Here is a 19,809-nt window from a genome sequence, read left to right on the forward strand (position 1 = left end):
GTTCTTTGTATCATTCTGGGAAAGTTCTGGAAACTTCTCTGGTGTTGCACTATTTGAAAAGGGGTATCTGATTGGCTGACTCTTATCTACGAATTTGAATGGAATTTTCTTATCTATGTGGTACAGAAAGAGCTGACTACGCAGCAGCACCATCTTTCTGTTTCTCTCTCCCTAGTCTCTGTTCCTGTCGCTGTCCATTTTTCATTTCATTTGTTCTATCAACGCTTAATAAAACAATCATGAAGTAACAGGTTTTGTGCCTTTTCCTGACTTCCAAAAGAAGTTAGATTAAAAACTTTGGAATCCAATAGTGTTTTAGATTGGCAGAAGGTGGCTGCCGAGCACAACCAGGACCTGACACTGATCCATCGTATCAGGCTCCCATCAATGAAAGCGCAAATCAACTTTATCGCCAGTTGAAACGTTTATCAGAGACGTGACCTGGGCGGGTTTTTTTAGATGAAAGGGACTTCACCTGCAGGTGGGCAAATGAGATCCAGAAAGAAGCAGAACAAGAGACAGAGAGTGAGTGTGAAAGATACAAACAAACAGACAAGAAAGATTACAGAATGCAGAGAATGTACAGACCATAGAGAATGTATAGAATGTACAGACAGTAGAGAACATATAGAACATACAGTCATGAATGTCGGACAGATCAGAAAGATTACAGAACACAGAGAATGTATAGACCATATAGAAAGTAGACAACATACAGAACATCGAGATGGTATAGAACGTAGTTGTGAAAGACGTACAGAAAGAGATGGACGTGCAGAGCATATAGAAAGTAAGGTCATGAAAGACATACAGAGGAGAAAGATGAAGAGAAAATAGAGAACGAACAGAATGAGAAAGGTAGAGACATGGAGAGAAAGTAGAGTTGGGTGAAGAGAAGCAAAAAAAATGAAAGGAGTGACAATGGAGAGGGTGAAGGAATGGAGTGAGGGCAAGGGAATGGAGAAGCGAGGAAATGGAGAGGGGGCAAGGGAACATAGATGGGGTGAGGGAACGGAAATGGGATGAGGGAATGGAAAGAGAATGAAGGAATGGAGAGGGGATGAGGAAACGGAGAGGGGGTGAGGGAGAGGGGTTCAGGGAGGAGAGGGGGCGAAGGGAAGAGGGAGTAGAGTGAATGAAAGGGGAAGTGAGGGATATGGGGTGGGGGTGTGGAGGAGGGATGGGGTGAGGGATGGAGGAGGGATGGGGTGAGGGATGAGGGGGTGAGGAATGAAGGGGTGAGGAATGAGGGGGTGAGGAATGAGGGGGTGAGGGATGAGGGGGTGAGGGATGAGGGGGTAAGGAATGAGGGGTAAGGAATGAGGGGGGCAAGGAATGAGGGGGACAAGGAATGGGGGTAAGGGATGGTTAGGGGATGGGAGGGGGTGAGATGGGAACAAGGGAAGTGAAAACATGTGCCTATACCGTACCTGAAATTGGAGTTGTGACTGCTGATTGGGATGCATAGGCCTGCTGAGCAAAGGGCTTCACGCTGTAAAGAATAAGATCCATGTTACTGCTCACAGTAAACACGACTCACACAGTAACACACACAAAATGCTGGAGGAACTCGGCAAGTCAGGCAGCAATAAAGGAGAATAAACAATCAAAGTTTCAAGCTGAGACCCTTCATCAAGACCGGAAACAAAGGGGGCAGAAGCCAGAATAATGTTTAGGGAGGGGGAAGTAACTCCACCACAAAATGCAGGATCTCTTTGTTTTCTCCCATTGCAACTCAAGTTCCCATTCCCATTATGACGCCTGTGCATGGTCTCTCCTACTGCCGCGATGAGACTAAACTCAGACTGGAGGAGTAACGCCTCATCCCATTTCATCTGGGTAGATTCCAGCCTGATGTCATGAACATTGATTTCTCAAACTTCAAGAAATTTCTGCCCCTCTCCCTTCTCTCTTTCTCCATTCCCCACTGGTTCCCCCCTCACCCCTACTCTTCTCCTCTCCTGCCTATCACCTCACTCTGGTTTCCCCTCCTCCTTCTCTTTCTCCCATGGTCCACTCTCCCCAATCAGATTCTTTCTTCTTCGGCCGTTTACCTTTTCCACCTTTCATCCCTTAGCTTCTTACTTCATCCCAGATTGCCCACCTGCTCACTTTCCCCCTCACCTGGTCTCATCTATCACCTGACAGCTCGGACTCCTCTCCCTCCCTCCACCTTCTAATCCTGGCTTCTTCCGAATCCCGATCTCCCGGTCCGTTGCAGTACCCGCTATGCCAGTGGTCCCCAACCACCGGGCCACAAAGCATGTGCTGCCGGGCCGCGAGGAAGTGATATGATTTGGCGGTATGAAGCCATATGAGCACTGCAGCTGACTCATATCGCTTCATACCCCCAAATCATATCGTTTCCTCGTGGCCCGGTGGTTGGGGAACCACTGCGCTATGCTACCCTGCCACCTCTGACTACAGTTAAAATACCAATCCAAGTGCAGGAAGCCCCCGCCTAACAACTGTGATACAGTGGCCAGCTATCCAACCACTGAACCATGTGTAACGTCAAGGAGAACCCCTCTGTTCTTCTCGGTTGAACTCTACTGATTATCGATCTCATTGACTGGATGAGAATATACAAGGGAGAGAGTCACAGAGCACTAGAGCACAGACACAGATTAGATTTATTTGCCATCTGTACGTCAATAAATACAGTGAAATGTGTTGTTTGTGTCAACGACCAACACAGTCTGAGGATACACTGGGTAGCCCAGGAGTGTCACCATGCCAAGATACCAAGCCCAGTGTGTGATGACTACTCATACCACTGGACCTGGGCTTCCAGGGTCGAGAGAGTGGACCTGAGCCAGGGCCAACAGCTCATCCATTTTACAAACGCTCCCACACAGATTCCCAGTCATCATTGTATACGACAGACAACCAACACCCCTCAGGATATTGTACACCTTTATAAGGTATCCAAGGTTGCAGAACTCACATTAACTGGGATGTACAAGATTCTTATGACAGAAGGTCACCATTCAGACACAAGAGACAACAGATACCGGAATGTGAGATGGAAAGAATGTGGCTGGAGGAACTCAGTGGGCTGTGACCCTGCACCAGGACTGGCTTTATTGGAATGGACGAGAGATCAAACTACTGTTCCTCAACTGACCAAGCGACTAACAAGAAGCCACACACACAAAACGCTGGAGGAACTCAGCAGCTCAAGCAACATCTACAGAACTTAATAAACAGTCGACCTTTCAGGCTGAGACCTTTCACAAGAACTGGGAAGGAAGGGGGAAGAAGCCAGAATGAGGAGGTGGGGGAGGGAAGGGGAGGGAAAGGAGTACAAGCTGGCAGGTGATTGACGAGACCAGGTGAGGGGGAAGATGGGTGGATGGGAGAGGGGGATGAAGTGAGAAGCTGGGAGGTGACAGGTGGAAAAGGTAAAGGGCTAGAGAATTTGGAATCTGATAGGAGAGGGGAGTGGACTGAGGGAGATTGGGAAGGAGGAGGGGCACCAAAGAGAGGTGATGGGTGAGTGAGGAGAAGGGGTGAGAGAGGAACCAGAATGGGGTAATGGAAAAAGAGAAGGGGGAAAGCTATAGAAATTTCCAGAAGTTGGAGAAATCAATTTTCATGCCACGAGATTGGAGGCTGCCTGGAGGAAATGAGCTGCTGTTCCTCTAACCTCATCAAGGCAGCAAACAACATGAAATGGCAGACTGACATCCCCACTTGCACTGGCCAAATCCATGACCTCCATCCTACCAGACCAGGGGTTCCGAAGCTGAGGTCCTTTAGTGGTAGGGATCCATCACATAAAAAGGTTAGGAACCCCTGCACTAGACTGATACAGTCAGCAAGCACATAGTCACGTCTACTGTTCCCCAAGTCTCACACCATCCTGACTTACAAATCATTGCTGCTTTGGTGAGATCCCAAAACTCTCTAAGGCAGTCACTTAAGAGGAAGAATTGCAGTAGCGTAAAAGGAGACCCACCACTTTCTCAGGAGCAAGCAGGCCCTGCCAGCCATTCCCACACCTCATGAAGAAAACCCCCCACAGAGAGATAAAGAAAGAGTCAAAATTGGAAAGCACTAATTTGGATTCACACACAACTTTAACGACTGAAGCTGGTAGTGTTACTTACTCTTGTGAAGATCCTGGCTGTCCTGTGGGTATTACACTATGCCAGAACTAGAAAGAGCATAAAACTGGTTAGAGAATTGATCAGGGTGAATGACATAAAGCTATTAAAATGCATCCTAAATTGCTTGTAAGATGAATCGGAATAAAGAAGATCACGTCACCATTGAGTTGCCAAGTTGTGGCTTTGACAAGATTATGCTTGCACTACTGTGTGTTTTCTGGGTCTTTGATTCATTACCTTAATTTATCAAAGTACCAAAATGTTGGTAGAGATGCAATGAAAGATGAGTAGGCAAGTTATAAGACCATAAGATCATAAAACATAAGAGCACAATTAGTCTATTCAGCCCATCTGGTCTGTTCCACCAATCTGTGCCCTATGGTCCTATAGGAAACATCCTCTCCACATCTACTCTATCTAGACCTTTTCAATATTTGATAGATTTCAATGAGATCACCCACTGTCATTCTTCTAAACTCCAGTGAGTACAGCACCAGAGCCATCAAATGCTCCTCGTAAGTTAACCCCTTCATTCCCTGAATCACTCCTGTGAACCTCCTCTGGACCCTCTCCAGTGCTAGCATACCTTTTCTTAGATAATGGGACCAACACTGCTCAGGACACTCCAAGTGTGGTCTAACCAATGCCTTATAAAGCCTCAGTGTTACATGCTTGCTTTATTGTTGGTCTATTATCAAGGCCACACAGCAGACTTCAATGATCCTTCACTAGAACCCACTCAAAAGATGGCCAATCTTTTTAATTAATTTGAATGAAGCTTTCTGGCACTTTAGCATTTGAGTTTGGCTCCATCAAGGATACAGCCATCTGATGTGTAGACCTACTAATGTCAGAAATGAAAGGGAAGGGCCCTAAAAATCTCTCACATCTGCAGCTTTTATTTGCATTCAGTAGAGCAGCCAAAGACCCCACCTGCCATGGATATTCTGTCTTCTCCCTCCCCCCTTCCCATCCGGCAATAGAAGCTGAAAACACACACCACCAGGCTCAAGGGCAGCTTCTACCCTGTTATAAAAATTTTGAATAGTTCCTTGATACGATAAGAACAACTTTTGGCCTATACCTCATTCGGAGCTTGAGGAGATTTGATATGACACCAAAGGCTCACAAATGTCTACCGATTTACTGTGGAGAGCATTCTAACCGGTTGCATCAACACCTGGTATGGAGACAGCGATGTGTAGAATTGGAGAAAGTTGTAAACTCAGCCAGCTCCATCATGGGCACTAGCCTTACCAGCATCGAGGACATCTTCAAAAGGCAATGCCTCTTCACGAAGGACTCTCACATGTCCTCTTCTCATTGCTACCACCGGGAAGGAAGCACGAGAGCCTGAAGATGCACATGCATCGTTTTAAGTACAGCTTCCTCCTTCCCCCACTGCCAGCCCGCCATCAGATTTAACTGATTTAAACACTTGGCCAAATTGGAAAGGTTGGGCATGGGCCGATTCAGGTGACGAGTTTCAGAGCCGAGATCGTGTTGAAGTCGCAGGGTGAGGAATGACCCGCTGTTGGGCTGTGAACTCACTTTCATTAACTTCAGTTCTGAATGCTATTTGCTTACTTCGATTGTTTGCATGATAGTTTTTCCCAGCACATTGGGTGCTTGATGGTCTTTTTTAATGGGTTCTATTGGGTTTCTTTGTTTGGTGGCTGCTTGTAAGAAGACGAATCTTAAGGCTGAAGATAGTATACGTACTTTGATAATAAATATACCTTGAGTTTCCATGCAGTCCATGAACCCATAACCACTACCACACTATTTTACTCTCTTTTTGCAATATTCATTTTTTATTACTGTAATTTAAAGTATTGCAATTAACTGCTGTCACAAAACAAGTAATTGTTCATGTCAAAGATAATAAAGCTGATTCTGACAACCTACCTCCTTATGATCTTGCACCTTATTGTTCACCTGTACTGCACTTCCTCTGAAGCTGTTACAATTTATTTTGCATCGTTATTGTTTTACCTTGTATTATCTCAATATTCTGATCTGTATGAAGAGTATGCCAAGACAAGCTTCCAATTCAGATTTATTTATCCCATGTACAGTGAAATGTGTCATTTGTGTTAACAACCAACACACCCAAGAGGGTGCTGGGAATTCCTCCCGGGCTGATTTCTCAAGGAGACTCCGATTCTATTTGACAACCTATTTTGACACCTCTTATCAACAGCCTTTTGAAACTTGCATCTACTGCAATTGGTGAGTTACGTTTTGCGATTCAAGCAAAGGAGATTGTGGGTCATAAGGCCATGTGACACAGGAGCACAATTATGCCATTCTGCCCATCAAGTCATGATTGCCGATTTATTTTACTTCTCAACCCCATTCATCTGCCTTCTCCCCATAACCTCTGACACTCCTACTAATCAAGAACCTCCTCTTTAACTATACCCAATGACTTGGTCTCCACAGCCGTCTGCAGCAATGAATTCCACAGATTCACCATCCTCTGTCTAGAGAAATTTCTCCTCATCTCCTTTCTAAATGGATGTCCCTCTATTCTGAGGCTGTGCCCTTTGGTCCTAAACTCCTCCACTATTGGAATCATTCTCTCCCTGTACACTCTATCTAGGCTTTTCAATATTCAGTAGGTTTTAATGAGATCACCGCCATTCTTCTAAACTCCTAGCTATATATACAGTATATGCCTAAGACTTCTGCACAGTACTGTATGCTGTGAAATTTGTTGTTTCTGCGCCATCAGTCAGAAGTACAATGCAATACCTAGTAATAAAAACTATAAATTACAATAGATTTTATTTTATATACCTATATAGCATTAAATTAGTGCAAAAAAAACAGCAAAAGTATATTGATGTAGTATTCATGAGTTCATTGTCCATTCATAAATCTGAAGGCTGAGGGGAAGAATCTGTTCCTGAAACACTGAGTGTGTGTCTACAGACTCCTGTATCTTCTGCTTGATGGTAGCAATGTGAAGAGGACATGTGATGGGGTCCTTATAGATGGACGCCACTTAACGAAGATGCTGGAAAGACTAGAGCCCAAGATGGAGCCGGCTAAGTTTACAACTTCCTGCAGCTTTTTCCAGTTCTGTGCAGTGGCCCCTCCTTACCAGACATTGTTGCAACCAGTTGGAATGCTCTGCATTGTACATCTGAAGATATTTGTGAGAGTCTTTGGTGATATACCAAGTCTCCTCAAACTCCTAATGAAATGTAGCCACTGTCTGGCCTTCTTTGTAATTGTATCAATATGTTGGGGCCAGGATAGATCTTCAGCGATATTCAGCATTCTGCACAGAAAATGTCTGAAAGGAATGGTTTCTGATTTCACTATTGAACAGCTTGGTCCCATTTATTCTGACCAGAGGCAATTTTTCCCTCAATACTCCATTAAACCTCAAAGTTTGCACAGAAGTTGATGGGGCGGTTAAAAAGGCATATGCTGTGTGGGCCTTCACTAGTCACGGGACTGAATTCAAGAGCCACAAAATGATGGTGCAGCTCTATAAAGCTCTGGTTAGACCACCTTGGAATATTGTGTTCAGTTCTAGTCACCTCATTATAGGAAGAATGTGGAAGTTTTAGAGAGGGTGTAGAGATTTACCAGGATGCTGCCTGGATTGGAGAGCCTGTCTTATGAGGATGGGTTGAATGAGCTCGGGCTTTTCTCTTTGGAGTGAAGGAGGATGACCGGAGATTTGATAGAGGTGTATACAATTATGAGAGGCATAGACAGCCTGTATCTTTTTCACAGGCCAACAGTGTCAGAGGACATTTGTTTAAACCTTAAACTTTGTGAATGGAAGGAAGCTTAGGAGGGATGTCAGGGGTAAGTTTTTTTGCACAGAGAGTGGTGGGTGTGTGGAACATGCCAGAGGTGATGCTAGAGGCAGATACATTAGGGACATATAAAAGACTCATGGATGGGCACATGGATGAAGGAAAGATAAAAGTTATGGACTGTGGAGGAGGGAAGGGTTAGATTGATCATGGAGTTAGTTAAAAGGTCAACACAACATCATAGTTCAAAGGAATCATTCAGCTCTATACTGTTCTATGCTCTATGTTTAAAATTTTCAATTAAGTCAGTATAAGACCCTAAAACATAGGAGCAGAATTAAGCCATTCGGCCCATCATGTCTGCCCCACTATTCCATCATGGTTGATTTATTTTCCCTCTCAACCCCATTCTCTTGCCTTCTCCCTGAAACCTTTGATGCTCTGACTAATCAAAAACCTATTAACCTCCACTTTAAATATACCAAAATACTTGGCCTCCACAGCCGTCTGAGGCACACCTTGAATTCTTGGGAAGGAATCATCTGAATCTATGTAGCACCCTTAACAAATCAAATCCATGAAGCCCCTCTTGTATCTGCCTTCTAGACCCTGATAACAAGCACCACCACACGGAAGATGCTGTTGAAGTCCACAGGCTGCCCTGAAGAAGCCTCACTTACCCCCGGTGCTGACTGAAACGATGGCCGTGGAATTCCCGGCAGCCCCAACTTGTGTTGGATGGTCGTGGCTGACACAATCTGTGCTGAAGACATTGCTGCCATGCTCTGAAGTGCCTTGTCCTTCACAGATTGATCCTTGAAGAGACCACAACATAATCTCAGACCAATGATCCTTCCCTGCCCCTCCCATAATCTGAACAACACACTTCAACACTGTCATCCCCAAAGCATTTCTAAAGCGACAAGCATTTCTTTTAAAATGAGGAAAAATACATCGAGTCTTGAATGGAGACTTTAGCTCCCATAAATGCAAAGGATGTCCATAATTTTCTCCTGATCCCCAGGTTGTAATATTCTTTCCGGGTTTGCCTGTTCATTATGAAAGAGGCTTTCAGCTCTAGAGGAGGCCACTTGGTCACCATCTCTCTCCTCTGTCTTCCCTCTGAACATCTATCCAATTTAATTCCCCCATTTACAAATTTATCCTTTTATTGCCCAGTTTTCCACTGACCACAACTCAGAACTGTTCCCACAACCCGTGGATTCACTTTCAAGGGCCCTAAAACTCATCTTCTCGATATTATTTATTTACTTTTTTTATATTTGCACAGTCTGTCTTCTTTTGCACACTGGTTGTTTGCCTGTGTGCAGTTTTTCATCGACTCTGTGGTATTTCTTTCCTCTACTGAATGCCAATGATTTGGACAACAATCTAAGCATCGGTCGGAATTCGAAAGGTCAGTTACAGGCTGAATCAAGGCAGTGAGGTCCAGGTGCCAGAGCATATTGAACCTGATGTTTCAGACACCAGGCCAGATTGAACAGGTCAGGGAGTTGGCGCCCGAGGCGAGGGATGGACCAGTTCAGCTCACTCTGCACTGAGCTAAGGGTCTGGGGACGGACTCGCTGCGGACGGACTCGCTGGGGACGGACTCTCTGGGGACGGACTCTCTGGGGACGGACTCGCTGCGGACGGACTCTCTGGGGACGGACTCTCCGGGGACTTCAGTTCAGAACACTGTTTGCATGATTTGATTTTTTTCTCTCTGCACACTAGGTGTTTGATGGTCTTATTTTTATGGGTTCTTTTGTTTTTTTTTATTTTGCAGCTGCCTGTTAAGAGACTGATCTCAAAGCTGAATAATGTATACATATGTTGCTAATAAATGTACTTTGTGCCTGAAAGAAAATGAATCTCAAGGTAGTATATGGTGACATGTACAGACTTAGTTAATAACTTTGAACAAATGTTCACCCAATTCCCCATTGAAATTTACTACTGAATCTGCTTGTGGGGTGTTCGAGGTCACAACATCCCTTTGTGTGAAATATTTCTTCCCAGGTACCTCAGGTCCCGAAGCCAATTATCTTTAACGTGCCCTCTGGTTATCTGAACTCTTACCAGTGGAGCTGATTGCTCCAAAAGTAATCATCAAAACACCCTCCACTAATTATGAATCTGAGCAACACACACAGAGTGCTGGGAGAACTCAACCAGTCAGGCAGCGTCTATGGAGAGGAATAAACAGTCGCCGTTTTGGTCTGAGGCCCTTCATAAGGAGAATGGACCTTCCATCAGAGGCTGGCTGTTGACTGTTCATTCCTCTCCAAAGATACTGCCTGACTTGCTGAGTTCCTCCAGTATTTTGAGTGTCTGACTGAAGAGAAGTATGGGGGCGGAGGGGTGGAGGGCTGGATATTATAGGAAGGGTTAATTACATAGAGAGTGGTGGGTGTGTAGAGCACTCTGCCAGGGGTGGTAGTAGAGGCAGATACATTAGGGACATTTAAGAAACTCTTAGCTCGGCATACAGGTGAGATAAAAATGAAGGGTACATGGAGGGAAGGGTTAGATTGATCTTAGAGTAGGTTAAAAGGTCAGCACAACATCGTGGGCTGAAGGGCCTGTACTACGTTGTAATTTCTACAGACCAATGATCTGTATTCAGGGACAGATGAAGTCATTGCCAAATGAACCAAGGAGGGGGAAGGGAGAGATGACAAGACATTGGAAGTTCCTGTGATCAGAACGTAGGAGGTGGTGGTAAAATTCATGGCAACTTTCAAAAGTGGATGACACAAGTGTGGGTTCAATTTCAGCATTTAAGAGAAGTTTGGGTACATGGTACGTGGATGGGAGGGGTGTGGCGGGCTATGGTCCAAGTGCAGGTCGATAGGATTAGGCAAATAAATAGTTCCACACAAACTAGATAGGCCAAAGGGCCTTTTTCTGTGCTGTACTCTTAAGTGCTTGAAAAAGAAAACTCAGAACTGTAGGCAAACAATTAACCAAATTATTCCTTCAAAGAATTAGCCAAGACATGATGAGCTAATGGCCTCCTGCAGTGTATAATTCTGTCTGATGATACAGTTTGATAATATTTTGTAAAGATGTACCAAAAATAGATTGTTTCATAAATATAAGCTTCCTCCATTAAACAGAAAATATCAAGTGCAGATCACAACATGAGCTGTGTTGTACAAGCGGGCAGCCAAAGCAATCAGCACTTTAAGCAGCAGACAACAGCATCATTACTGAACCCCACAATGAACCAATGCAAATTGCAGCTGGTAGTAAGCACATGGGTTTAATATCTTCAAAAATGCAACATCCTTATTCCATAAGACCACAAAGACATAGGAGCAGAAATAGGCCAATCGACCCACCAAGTCTGCACCACCATTCCATCATGGCTGATTTATTATCACTCTCAACCCCATTCTCCGGCCTTCTCCCCAAAACCTTAACACACTTGCAAATGAAGAACCTATCAACCTCAACTTTAAATATACCCAATAGCCTGGCCTCCACAAATGCCTTTGGCAATGAATTCCACAGATTTACCAACCTCTGGTTAAATAAATTCCTTCTCATCTCTGTTCTAAAGGGCCATCCTTGTATTCTGAGGCTGTGCCCTCTGGTCCTAGACTTCTCCACTATAGGAAACATCCTCTCCACACCCACTCTGTCAAGGCCTTTCAACATTTGGCAGGTTTCAATAAGATTCCCCCACTTTCTTCTAACTCCGGTGCGTACAGGCCCAGAGCCAAATGCTCCTCATGCGTTAACTCCTTCATTCCCAGGGTAATTCCAGTAAACTTCCTCTGGACCCTCTCCAACTTCAGTGCATCTTTTCTTAGATAAGGAGCCCAAAACTCCTCACGATACTCCAAATGAGGCCTCAGCAATGCTTTATAAAGCCTCAGCACTGCACCTTTGCTCTTATATTCTAGTCCTCTCAAAATGAATTTTAAAATTGCATTTACCTTCCTCACCACTGACTAAACCGGCAAATCATGCATGAGGACTTCCAAGCCCCTTTGCACCTCTGAATTCTGACATTGCTCCCCGTTTAGAAAATTGTCTATGCCAATATTCCTTCTACCAAAGTACACGACCATACACTGTACATCCTTAATGACCACACCCTAATTTAACAGCGTCAAACCCACCCCCCAACTCCGCCATGGATGTTCTCTAACCTGGCTGTGAAAGAAGGGTTGGGTATGAACTCCCCATGGACATTCCCAAACCCAGCTGAGAAAGGAGTGGGTTGGGCAAGGGGCTAGCAACCCCAGCCCATAAAAACACCAACAGAGGCTCTGAAGACATCAACCCCGGGAGAGGAAGGATCTTCAGTTGGCTACACCTAGAAAGACTGAATTGAGTGGCCCAGGACAGGGGACTCTGGTGACTTCTGTCAGTAGACTATGCCCCAGTAGAGGTAATGGGCTTAAGAAGAAGATCCCGTCCCCCATCTCATTGCTACCAATCTAGAACCTATAGGAAATGGTTTTAATAATCACGCATCACCTTAAACCAAATTGGAGGGAAAGTTATTGAAGGTCCTTGCAGTGCATATAAGTAAAGGCTCCACCAGCCACTGACCAGCTCCTGTGTTTGGGAGAACCCTCATTGTGAGGTTCCAGGCGAGCATGTTTAAGCACGGGTATCAGGCAGTCTGCTCAAGAACAGCAAGCAAGCGGGGTGTGGGAGAGGGACATGCAAACTGGGAGGAGGGGATGCAGTTCTGTCACTGGAATAGTTGTCTTGGAATGGAAAGGGAGCAGGGAGCAGGGAGCCTCAGCCTAGTGCACATCCTTCTGAAGGAACATTCACACTGCTGGGATATGATTTGCCAAGCCAACCCCACTTTACATAATCAACTAAATAATTAATAAGTGTCGGGCTTTTAAAAATACTCACCATGTTTGTTACCTGTTTCAACAACAAATAGTTTGTTAAAATGTTTTTTCAGGCAAAAAGAAACCTAAGTTACACAGGTTAAAATAAACTTAACAAGTAATCAATGCAAAATGACAAAACTGTTCTGGATTTTTTTTAAATGAAAATTTACTGACATTAATTGTCAGCTATCATTTTATTTGCCAATGATAGACGTACAAATTCACGTCCTACCGAATGTCTGGGATCAGGATAGGTTCCCCACTTGTTAATGTCCAATTCAATCACGACATCCATAGAACAAAATAACAGCAAATTTGCTCTCCTCGGTTTTCAGCTGCCTGGCTGATCTACATGGTTACAAATTGCTCGGCACTGAAACTTTGTAATGGCTGCTCACTCCCCTCCCCCTACACCAGAACAATGGCCCCCACCTTTCATTCCCTGTGCCTTGAAAATTACTGCCAAGAAAAAACATCTTTATTCACAGAACCCTTAAAGAAAACAGAATTATCGCTTAATCACCCAGTGCAAGGAACAGAGAGGATAACTTCAATCACCACAACCTATGCACTCACTTTTAAGGATTCTACAGCTCATGTTCTTGATATTTATTGCTCATTTATTTCAAACACAGATGCTGGAAATCCAAAGCAAAACATAACAAAACGCTGGAGGAACTCAGTAGTCAGGCAGCATCTATGCAAAAGAGTACAGTCGATGTTTCAGGCCAAAACCCGTCATCAGGACTGAGAAGGAAGGGGGAAGATGCCAGAATAAATTGAATATTTATTTTAGTGTTTTTTCTTTTTGTATTTGCACAGTTTGTTGTCTTTTCCACTTTGGTTGTTTGTCCGTCTCGTCGTGTGTGGTTTTTCCTTCATTCTGAAGTTCAAAGTACAGTTGAAGTCATTGGTTAACCACTCCACAGATTTCATATTAGCAAACTATAGTTTTGGCAAGGTGTTGAGGACATCTACTTTGTGCATGACATGAGTAATTTTTCCAACAATTGTTTACAGACAGATTATTTCACTTTTAATTGACTACATCACAATTCCAGTGGGTCAGAAGTTTATAAACTAAATCAAAAGAAATCAGCCAAGATCTCAGAAAAAAAATTGTGGACCTCCACAAATCTGGTTCATCCTTGGGAGCAATTTCCAAACGCCTGAAGGTACCACGTTCATCTGTACAAACAATAGTACACAAGTATAAACACCATGGGACCACGCAGCCGTCATACCGCTCGGGAAGGAGACGCATTCTGTCTCCTAGAGATGAACGTACTTTGGCGCGAAAAGTGAAAATCAATCCCAGAACAGCAGCAAAGGACCTTGTGAAGATGCTGGAGGAAACGGGTAGACAAGTATCTATATCCACAGTAAAACAAGTCCTATATCGACATAACCTGAAAGGCTGCTCAGCAAGGAAGAAGCCACTGCTCCAAAACTGCCATAAAAAAGCCAGACTACAGTTTGCAAGTGCACATGGGGACAAAGATCTTACCTTTTGGAGTAACGTCCTCTGGTCTGATGAAACAAAAATTGAACTGTTTGGCCGTAATGACCATCGTTAAGTTTGGAGGAAAAAGGGTGAGGCTTGCAAGCTGAAGAACACCATCTTAACCGTGAAGCATGGGGGTGGCAGCATCATGTTATGGGGGTGCTTTGCTGCAGGAGGGACTGGTGCACTTCACAAAATAGATGGCCTCATGAGGAAGGAAAATTATGTGGATATATTGAAGCACCATCTCAAGACATCAGCCAGGAAGTTAAAGCTCGGTCACAAATGGGTCTTTCAAATGGACAATGACCCCAAGCATACCTCCAAAGTTGTGGCAAAATTGCTTAAGGACAACAAAGTCAAGGTATTGGCGTGACCATCACAAAGCCCTGACCTCAATCCGATAGAAAATTTGTGGGCAGAACTGAAAAAGCGTGTGCGAGCAAGCAGGCCTACAAACCTGACTCAATTACAGCAGTTCTGTCTGGAGGAATGGAACAAAATTCCAGCAACTTCCTGTGAGAAGCTTGTGGAAGGCTACCCAAAATGTTTGACTCAAGTTAAACAATTTAAAGGCAATGCTACCAAATACTAACAAAGTGTATGTAAACTTCTAACCCACTGGGAATGTGATGAAAGAAATAAAAGCTGAAATAAATCATTCTCGCTACTATTATTCTGACATTTCACATTCTTAAAATAAAGTAGTGATCCTAACTGACCTAAGACAGGGAATGATTTCTAGGATTAGATGTCAGGAATTGTCAAAAACTGAGTTCAAATGTATTTGGCTAAGGTGTATGTAAACTTCTGACTTCAACTGTACATTTAATATTAAAGTATGCATAATGTTATACAACTTTGAGATTTCTCTCCTTACAGGCAGCCACTAAACAAAGAAACCCCAAAAGAACCCATTAAAAAAGACTGACAAACACCCAATGTGCAGAAAAAAAATCTTCCAAACAATAATTTGGATGGGCTGGATGCAGGAAGATTGTTTCCAATATTGGGGAAGTCCAGAATGAGGGGTCACAGTTTAAGGATAAAGGGGAAGCCTTTTAGGACCGAGATGAGGAAAAACTTCTTCACACAGAGAGTGGTGAATCTGTGGAATTCTCTGCCACAGGAAACAGTTGAGGCCGGTTCAGTGGCTATATTTAAGAGGAAGTTAGATATGGCCCTTGTGGCTAAAGGGATCAGGGGGTATGGAGAGAAAGCAGATACAAGGTTCTGAGTTGGATGATCAGCCATGATCGTACTAAATGGCGGTGCAGGCTCGAAGGGCCGAATGGCCTACTCCTGCACCTATTTTCTATGTTTCTATAAAAGCAAGCTATTGTGGTTCTCCATATTTACTGTGAATGCCCGCAAGAAAAGGAACCTTAGGGTCGCATATGGTGGCTATATATAAGTGTGTGTGTATACACACACAAGTAATAAATGTAGATTGAACTTTAAACTTTTGAAATATGACACTTCTTATTATTAAAAAAAAGTCCAATTTGATTAAAGACAATTATGCTATTTGATCACAATATCACTTTACATGGACAGTGGCTATTTGACCCACTGCTTGTGTCCGTACTTTAAAATAATCTTTATTTAGTCACCTACAAGAGAGGCCTGTATAATTGCCCTTTTTCCAATGTTTAACTAATTGCCATCTAAAAGACCCTTCTGAATCTGCCTACACCAGTTTTTTTTTCACTCAGCGTGCTCCAGGTTACAATAACAATGCTTTTAAAAAACCCTCCCCTTCTCCCTTGTGGTTCCTTTGCCAATTATCCTAACTCCATGTTCTCTGGTTACAGAGCCCTCTCACTGCTAGCAACAGTTTCTTGCTGCTTTGAGTGTGTGTGCATTTTTTTTAAAATCTCGAAAGGTGATTAAATTGTATTATCCAAGAACAAGAAGTGTGAACAAGCATTTCACAATCTCAACAACCCTTCCCTCCAGATGAAAAGACAATTTTCATCTCACCTGCAAAACAGGTGGGATTCACTATGAAATAAACTACCTTTCTGCAATTTAAGTCGCTCCCCCCGGATATCACTCCTCAGTGAGAGTGCACAGTGCACATTTAAAATACATGAATATGCTCCCTGGGAAAGTGAATCTGTAATGCTGAAATTGTCTAGCTCTGCTGATGGGCTTGCAAAGTCCATTTACAAGCCTGCTTGTACTTTAGCAGGAGGAAAGTACTATCATTGGACATGGACATTATGTCTCGTGCTACCATGTTCAAGAACACAAGATGCTGGAAATCCAGAGTAACACTTACAAAATGCCGGAGGAACTCAGCAGGTCAGGCAGTATCTGTGCAGAGAACATTTCATCAGGCCAAGACCACTCACATGACGGTCTGAAACATTAGCTCACTACTCCTTTCCACAGATGCTTTACTCCTCTGTGTGGTACCATCGCAGCATGACCCTATCACAACTTGGGACGTTTGGTTCCGAGTTCAATTCCAGTAAGGAGTTTGTACATCCTCACCATGGCCATGTGGGTTTGTACATTCTCCCCATGGCCATGTGGGTTTGTACATCCTCACCATGGCCATGTGGGTTTGTACATTCTCACCATGGCCATGTGAGTTTGTACATCCTCACCATGGCCATGTGGGTTTGTACATTCTCACCATGGCCATGTGGGTTTGTACATCCTCCCCATGGCCATGTGGGTTTGTACATTCTCACCATGGCCATGTGGGTTTGTACATCCTCACCATGGCCATGTGGGTTTGTACATCCTCCCCATGGCCATGTGAGTTTGTACATCCTCACCATGGCCATGTGGGTTTGTACATTCTCACCATGGCCATGTGGGTTTGTACATCCTCACCATGGCCATGTGGGTTTGTACATTCTCACCATGGCCATGTGGGTTTGTACATCCTCCCCATGGCCATGTGAGTTTGTACATCCTCACCATGGCCATGTGGGTTTGTTAATTCTCCCCATGGTCATGTGGGTTTGTACATTCTCACCATGGCCATGTGAGTTTGTACATTCTCATCATGGCCATGTGGGTTTGCTCCGGCTTTCTCCCACATTACAAAGACATGCCGGTCAGTAGGTAAACTCTCCTGTGATTAGACCTCAAAATCCCACTGTTCCTCCACACTGTTAAGAATCCAAACATTAATCCTGTACTCTGCCTTCAAATTCAACCTTCCAAAGTGAATCACTTCACACTTTTCCGGGTTGAACTCCATCTGCCTCTTCTCAGCCCAGCTCTGCACCTTGTCAGTGTCTCATTGAAACAGGGTTTGATCTTACATTTAACCATGTGACAGATTTAGCCATCACTGCACAAGTTTTAAATACTTACTGAGTGAATAGGAATGTCCCTCAAATAGTTAATAATGCTCGGAAGAAATCTTTCGACAAGTGCAATTTTTATACATTGCTAACAGATTTTGATGCATTCCAGAAATAATAAAATCCAGAACAGTTGAGAAATTACTTGACACCAAACAAGTTTTAAAAATCAAAGACTTGAATCTACTGGGGAAAAAATTCAATAAAACATTTTTGAACCAAGTAAACCATTACAAAATACTTTTTATTTTAAGATAAAGTTATACATGTAAATCTTATGCTGTAAAAATTCTTACACAACACTATTCCATGTAAACGCTTAGTTACAGTGTGAATGACTACACTGACTGGCAGTTAACAAATTTCTCCCCTCTCTCTCTCTCTATGCCTGCCTTATAATTTGCTTTTCAAAGAGAAAGCGGTTAGTATACAAAAAGCTGAGTATGTCAGCCAAGCATCAGCCAATACCTATGACAAAGTATGCATGCACAGCCTAATGAGTACGGATTATTCATTCTGCGGTGACATACTGCCAAGGTCTCTATCAAAAGGAGTTTTCCTTTTTTGTGCGCGAGTTATTAAAAATCCATTTTTGAAAAATGCTAGCAGAAACATGTATCCATCATTCTTTGTGTGGGGAAGAATTGGGTGGTAACTGAACCAACAAAAAAAAATGCCTGGAACACAAGCAGACAAGAAACCAGCCAGAGGCAGCATTTGTAAGCTTTGTCTATGGCTCAGCATCTCCATGCTTCATAATCAGTATCAGAAATTCGGGAGCCCAAGCTTTGGGTGGGGAGGGGGATCGAGTGGGGAAGGGGGAAAATGCAATGTGTGATCACAGAGTGTGGGACTGGCAAAACTGCCTGTTGCACAGATTGGGGGTGCGGAGGGAGCTGGCAAGAGCTGCCCTGCAGGGTGCTTCCTCAGCACCACAGCCTCCCACAATGCTCTGCATCTCACCCAACAGGAGGAATAAATGGTGAAAGTGTGGTCGTCCTAGCAACTAGGCTATGGGCGAGAAAATGAATATGGCTCATCAGAAGCATCACAAAGTTAATTGTTAACCCCTGGCTAAATCCCTGTACATTTCTCTTTTGATTTTGAAACAAAATATTTTGTCCACTTTTTAAATAAAAGATACAATTTTGGAACTACACTGTCACTAACCCTGACCCTATTTGGTGCTTACGTACATGGAACAGTACAGCACAGGTACATAATTGTTGAAAGAGGCATCACATGCCTTTGGTACACTGGCCTTCACGTACCTAATGTATTGAGTACAGAAGATGGGATGTTATGTTGAAATTGCATAAGAAATCGGTGAGGCCTAATTTGGAGTAGTGAGTCTAGTTTTGGTCACCTACATACAAAAAGTTGTAACTAAGATTGAAAGAGTGCAGAGAAAATTTACAAGGGTGTTGCCAAGGCTGAAGGACCTGAGTTATAAGGAAAGATTAAATAGGTTGGGATTTTACTCCTCAAATGTAGAAGGTTTAAAGCAGAGGTTGATAGGTTCTTGATTTGTCTGGGTGTCAAGGGTTGCAGGAAGAAGGCAGGAGAATGGGGATGAGAGGGAAAATAAATCGGCCATGATGGAATGGCAGAACTGACTCAATGGGCCAAGAGGCTGAATTCTGCTCCTAAGTTTTATGATCTTATGGTCTTAATCCAGTTCCAAGAATAGTGTGCCGTCACGTGGCGTGACCAGACAGACAGCGGCACTGGACAGGTACACGAAATTCAGAGAGGCCACACACAGAGCTACGTGGTGCGATCAGACAAGACGCCACACTGGACGGGTTCAAATATTGGCAACAATCTCTACAAGAAAACCTTCAACAGTACAATCCTCTCTCCACAAAAATTAGCCTCTACTCATTTTGGGCACAGGCAAAGTGAGGCATGGGATCCAAGGAGACCTTGCTTTGTGGATCCAGAACTGGCTTGCCTACAGGAGGCAAAGAGTGGTTGTAGATGGGTCATATTCTGCACAGAGGTTGGTCACCAGTGGTGTGCCTCAGGGATCTGTTCTGACACCCTTACCCTTCGTGATTTTTATAAATGAGCTGGATGTGGAAGTGGAGGAATGGGTTAGTAACTTTGATGATGACACAAAGGTTGGGGGTGTTGTGGATGGCTGGTAGAGGTTACAGCAGGACATTGATAGGATACAGAACTGGGCTGAGAAGTGGCAGATGCAGTTCCACCCAGATA

The 19,809-nt window shown here is 43.8% G+C and overlaps 1 protein-coding gene across 5 annotated transcripts in view; it reads right to left on the reverse strand.

The window, feature by feature from the left end:
• The window catches only part of tead1a (TEA domain family member 1a), a 285,818-nt gene that overhangs the window by 29,525 nt on the left and 236,484 nt on the right, over positions 1-19,809 (reverse strand). For 3 of the 5 annotated variants that reach the window (XM_073049917.1, XM_073049919.1, XM_073049915.1), the window contains 4 exons: positions 12,779-12,790; positions 8,572-8,706; positions 4,113-4,159; positions 1,431-1,492 (listed from right to left, as the gene is read on the reverse strand). In XM_073049917.1, the coding sequence (XP_072906018.1) occupies positions 1,431-1,492; positions 4,113-4,159; positions 8,572-8,706; positions 12,779-12,790 (256 nt within the window). The remainder of the gene's footprint in view (positions 1-1,430; positions 1,493-4,112; positions 4,160-8,571; positions 8,707-12,778; positions 12,791-19,809) is intronic. The other 2 variants (XM_073049920.1, XM_073049916.1) reach the window with 1 other exon arrangement.

Source organism: Hemitrygon akajei, chromosome 6 (assembly GCF_048418815.1).
Source record: "Hemitrygon akajei chromosome 6, sHemAka1.3, whole genome shotgun sequence".
In the NCBI taxonomy this organism is placed as follows: Eukaryota; Metazoa; Chordata; class Chondrichthyes; order Myliobatiformes; family Dasyatidae; genus Hemitrygon; species Hemitrygon akajei.